We start from the raw sequence: 5,526 nt of genomic DNA on the forward strand, positions 1-5,526 counted from the left end.
GGGGACTGAAGGTCAGAATTCTGGGTGTCAGAGAAATGGGAGGGTATTCAATCCCAGGGACTCCTCTTTTTCTGCTTAAGTGACAATAAAGGCTGCCGTGTGCGGGAGCTGCAGCCGCAGCCAGCTAGCAGGTGTGCGGTGTGGCAGAGTCCGGGCGGCGGCCGTGACAGAGAGCTTCAGGGTGCACCAGTGGTCGCGGTCGAGGAGAACCGTAGCGAGAGTCGGCTTTGAGCACTTCAGTCAGTGAGGAAGAGGAAGACAGGGAGAGGAAGAGGGGAAACGGGAGAGGGAGAGGATAGAGGAGAGAGGCGAGGAAAAGGAAAACACTGAAGACACAAGACAACCCGCTAGAAAGAACCGACACGTGCGCGCCCTTCTGGGGAGGGCGCCGCGGAAGCCGAGCGCGGGGCAGTGCGGGGCGGTGCTGCGCCGCTAGGGGGTACCGCGAACCCGGCTCCCCAGTAGCGCCTGGCTGCGGAGCAGGTGCGGGGCGGGGGCGGCCGGGGCGGCGGGGGCGGGGGCGGAGGCGAGGGCGGGCCCCGGGCTGCGTAAAGGCCCGAGCGCGCGAGGAGACCGCGCCCTGCGCAGGCCTGGAGGAGCAGGTCCGGCGATGGCTCAGAGTTCCCGGCAGCTGTCAACGCGCGGGGACATCGGGTGCCCAGGCTGAGAGAGTCCGAGTCCCGGGAAGGCGCGAGGCGCCCTGCGGGCGGGAGCAGGAAGAACCACGGTGAGTAGCCACACAACTTTGCATTTGCTTGAAGTCGCCGGGAAAGAGTGCGAGATCGTTCCTTTCCTTCGTGGGAACTGGAACGGAGAGGTGGCAGCCAGCTTGCCCAGTGAGTTTTGAAAACGTCTTGCTCTGATGGTTAATGTGATAGTATGATAGACCTGGACATAACTTGAAAATAGACGCTCCTTGGTCATAAATATGTAAGGATGAGCTTTGATGGCAGAAATCCCAACTCTCCAGATATGCTCTGAGTTTGCAGGGCAAAGGGATTTTTGAATATAAATCGCGAGGGACAAATTGTGCAACAAAGCAGTAAATTTAAATTGCGTGTTTCTTCATTCTCTGCTCATGTGGGACTTTTTAAAGTATCTACTGATGAGACTTCTTGGAATTTCAAATAATGCAGAAGTCAGGGGAAAGTGTTTATTGAGGGGAAAGTGACATTCTGTTTTCTTCAACTTTAACATGTATGTGTAACCCAGGCTTTCAGATGGAAGACAGTCACCTTTTATATGTGGTTATTCCAAAGAAGCAGGCTGCTTTGTTAAAGTCTTCGCTATACGTATCTGTGAAGACTGAGTGTTGCAGCTTTGAGAGGGTTCGGGACGAATGCTCAGAGTGCACCTGTCTCTCTGAAGAGAATAGGGATCTCTCTGTTGAGAAACCTGAGGAAATCAGGATGCTGTAGCCTTAGGGTTGTGAACACTGGGTGTGGGGCTGGGATTTTGCAGGTTGTGTGCAGGGGACACGTTGGAGGGTGAGCTTGGGCACCAACTAGGACAGCAGGCAGAAGGAAGGAAGCTATGCTAGGCAGGGAGAGGGCACTGCTGTGCTGGTGAGGAGCGGAAGGATGGGATCTTGCAGGGAGCAGAGTTTTCAAGAGGCTGGTGGGAGTTTAAGCCTGAATATTGGAGGGGCGGTGCTCCAGGGGGCAGGACTGCAAGCCAGACTGGCCAAGCCTGGCTCTCGCCTCTGCCGCAGCCTTTGTCAGCTTGCACTTGCTGTTGGCGTGCTGTTGTGTTTCTTTGGGACACTACTAACCTCTCAGGATCATGAGAAAATCCTATTTTACAGTAATTGGCTGCCAACAGAGGAGCACTTTTTTCGAGCAATGAATTCCTCATCTCACCTGCCTTTTGTGGACCTCAACTTGAATGCCACAGAAGGCAACCATTCTGGACCAAATGTCAAGAACAGGTCTTCGCCGTGTGAAGACATGGGCATTGCTGTGGAGGTGTTCCTGACTCTGGGGCTCATCAGCTTGCTGGAGAACATCCTGGTCATCGGCGCCATCGTGAAGAACAAGAACTTGCACTCTCCCATGTACTTCTTCGTGTGCAGCCTAGCAGTGGCTGATATGCTGGTGAGCATGTCCAACGCCTGGGAGACCATCACTATCTACTTAATCAATAATAAGCACCTGGTGATCGCGGATGCCTTTGTGCGTCAGATTGACAACGTGTTTGACTCCATGATCTGCATTTCCGTGGTGGCCTCCATGTGTAGTTTGCTGGCCATTGCGGTGGACAGATACGTCACCATCTTCTATGCCCTGCGGTACCACCACATCATGACAGCGAGGCGCTCTGGGGTGATCATCGCGTGCATCTGGACCTTCTGCACCGGCTGCGGCATCGTCTTCATCATTTACTACGAATCCACCTACGTCATCATCTGCCTCATCTCCATGTTCTTCACCATGCTCTTCCTCATGGTGTCTCTGTACATCCACATGTTCCTCCTGGCACGGACCCATGTCAAGCGGATAGCGGCTGCACCCGGGTATACTTCCGTACGGCAGAGGACAAGCATGAAGGGCGCCATCACACTCACCATGCTGCTGGGTGTGTTCATCGTGTGCTGGGCTCCCTTCTTCCTTCATCTCATCTTAATGATTTCGTGCCCTCAGAACCTCTACTGCTCCTGCTTCATGTCCCACTTCAACATGTACCTCATCCTCATCATGTGTAATTCCGTGATCGATCCTCTGATATATGCCTTCCGCAGCCAGGAGATGCGCAAGACCTTTAAAGAGATTATTTGTTGCCATGGCTTCAGAATAGCCTGTAGGTTCCCTGGCAGATATTAAACACGAAGTTCTCCTCTCTATGGCTTTCTTCTTCCTCCTCCTTTACAGGGTCGGTCAGCCACAGCCAGCAGGTAAGCAAGAGCCCTAGGAATCCAAACTGGGCATTGCCTTGGTCCCTGTGCCAGCTCAGACCTGTGCTGAAGATGTGTTCCTTTCTCCCTGCAGTGATCATTTGTGACAAGCATGCACTTGTTGCTTCTCCATTTGGAGAAAGAACTGTGACACTTTCCTATGGTTCTCGTTCATCCCATTGTGTCTCTGCTCCAGTCCACATCTGGGGAGCCCTTCCTTTTTGCACTTGGCAAGGGTGTGCTCAGGGAGTGGACAACATCCTGGATGATTTTCTATGCATGACTGGGAGCTGGCTGTTAGTGAAAGGAAAACCACATAGCTACACCACATGTTGCTCTTCTGCCCTGGAAGCAGGTTTGTGCTTTGCTTGATGCACCTGGGAGTGGTGCCTGTCTTTCAAGGAAGAGCCGGGGGGTCAGATCCTTTCCCTTTGCGGTTTCCCGCTCATCTGCTGTGGGTGCCTCTGCAGTCTCCTCTCTTGAACCCTTGAATCTCTGGCCTGTGCTCACAATTGTCCCAGGGTGGCTTTTCTTTAATTCTGTTTCTGCAATTACGGTTTTGCACTGACCCAGACATATAACTTTATGCAGCAAATCTTGCCTCATGTGCTGTGAAAGCCTCTGTGACTCTTTCTTACTATGTTCTTCTGCTCCAGTCCAGGGTCCCCCAGGGAGCGTTTGGGGGCTTAGCAGGGGCTGCTCCCTGTGCTGTATGTAGTGCTTACCCAGAGCCAACCTTTCTTCGACCCTTTTTGCACAAGGTCTGCTTTAGTGCCTGAAGCCCTGCCACGGTGTGCTTTGCAGCATCTTGACCTGAACTGCCACAGCCAGCCAGGGTCTGGGGCCCTGTCTGCTTCTTCAGTCCAGAACAGAGGGAGAAGACCTAACACTGGTTGCTTCAAGTTCCACACCCGGGCTGATCTCCCAGGATGCTCATGAGCACTGCAAGAGAACGTGGAAGGATTTCTTGTAAATTGACAAAGCAACATAAGGGATTTGCTTTTCATTTTTAAAGAAATGACTCAGCGGGGGCAAATAGCAAGGAAGGACCCAGGAGCCGACCATGGTCGGAGCGTGGCCTGGAGCAGCAGTGTGGCACCCTGTCCCAGGGCCCTCACCTGAAGGGAAGGGCAGGAGTTCCCTTGGGTTTTCACATTCCATTCTTTCAGTCTTGCTGGCGTGAATATTTTCTCTTTTGTTTTGGACCTCTACTCCCAGGTTGCTCCCAGTGAAGGGGAAAGGATACATAAGGCAGTGGACTGTCAGGGTCGCACCACAAGCAGCTATTGGGAGGGAAGAAGGGCCATTCCTGTCGAAGTCAGGGACCTCCTGGGGAAGTGACTTCCAGCTGGACTCCTACCCTTGGGACTGCAGAGTCCAGGAAAAAAATGGTGCTGGCTAAACAGAAGTGTACCCCAAATACCCACATCTTTTGAAACTGGCAAATTAACAGGGGCGGCTGACCATTCCCATGTCTTCTGTTCCCTGAGCTGCACGTGTATGTGAGGGTGAATGGGAGTGGGTGATCCCAGTGACAGTGCTGTGGGAAACCGGGCCAGCATCGCTGTGACGCGTCTCACAGGATTCCGGGCTCTGTGACACCTGCCTCCCGGCTTCCCATGTCCCTGCGGCAGTCCCTTGCATGGAGTCGGCACACACTCAGTGTCTGTAACGTGCTGACTCTTCTGCCCACTAGCCCTGAGTATGAGAGACTGCTAGAGTTCCAATCATATGGGGTGAATAAAATTTCGGCCCTTGTGACTTATGCTGGCTCCATCTGGGAGTCGAAATCTCATCAGGGTGAGCCTCTGCTTGAGGTGCTTCATGACTTAGTACAAGCTCTGACCTGTTTTTACATAAAGGTCTTTGAGGAAATTCTCCAATGTCTTTTAATCACTCTATAAATAGTACAGAAATAACCCAAGTGTTTAGGCGCCTCTTTGGAAAGAATATGTGTGTGTAATAACTTGGTAAATATCTATACCCAAGTTGGACCCTGGCATCCAGCAAAGTCTCTGCCCCCCTTAATAAAACCCACAGAACTTTTGAATATGATATGACATTGTATATTAACATTCTGCTTCTGTAGGGACTTTATTTTGTGTAAAAATATATTCAAGAAAATGATTAATGAAATGGGAAGACCAACCCACCCCTTTGGTCATTCTGATGCTTTGTTGCTGTCTTGATGTGATATATGAAAAGATATACTCAATGCTTTTGATCTTTCTGCCAGTTTGTCAACAGCTTCTGCAAAATGAGAGGGCACATCCAGAGGTGAATTGTGATAAAGTTCCCTTAACAATGTTTATTCCAAGATGGCCATTTCTTAGTTCAAAATGATATAAATAAAATAAAATTGTACACACATGTGACTTTATATACTGTGAAAAGTCTGTGTCCTAGTAAACAAGTGTTTGGGGGTATCACCTATTCTGTGCACAGAATGGGACTAGAAGCAATGGCCAGCAGAGAATCTTTGCCATCTAGTTGCTAATGAGCCATGGATTATTTCAGGACATGGCTAGTTCAAGGTAAGTGGGAGTATTGTCCACAGTTCCAGCACTACATGTAATTAAACATAAACCCGTGGACATATTGTAAAACATTTTGTAATATTTTACATCTTGTTACTC

The 5,526-nt window shown here is 50.8% G+C and overlaps 1 protein-coding gene across 4 annotated transcripts; it reads left to right on the forward strand.

The window, feature by feature from the left end:
* Positions 1 to 559: 559 nt before the first annotated feature.
* MC5R (melanocortin 5 receptor) lies at positions 560 to 5,261 on the forward strand. Of its 4 annotated transcripts, XR_016214180.1 has the most exons (4): positions 584 to 727; positions 1,805 to 2,890; positions 2,985 to 3,245; positions 3,652 to 5,261. XR_016214180.1 is itself a non-coding variant. In XM_008260992.5 (2 exons), exon 2 carries the CDS (start codon positions 1,842 to 1,844, stop codon positions 2,817 to 2,819), a length of 978 nt encoding a protein of 325 aa, XP_008259214.1. In that variant the 5' UTR covers positions 560 to 727; positions 1,805 to 1,841; the 3' UTR covers positions 2,820 to 5,261. The 4 variants fall into 4 exon arrangements, 1 of the variants encoding a protein (XP_008259214.1); XR_016214179.1 differs by having other exon boundaries at positions 1,805 to 3,245; XR_016214178.1 differs by having other exon boundaries at positions 2,985 to 5,261.
* Positions 5,262 to 5,526: the final 265 nt, after the last annotated feature.

This window comes from Oryctolagus cuniculus, chromosome 10 (assembly GCF_051225735.1).
Source record: "Oryctolagus cuniculus isolate XC-2025 breed Fujian yellow rabbit chromosome 10, ASM5122573v1, whole genome shotgun sequence".
Taxonomy (NCBI): Eukaryota; Metazoa; Chordata; class Mammalia; order Lagomorpha; family Leporidae; genus Oryctolagus; species Oryctolagus cuniculus.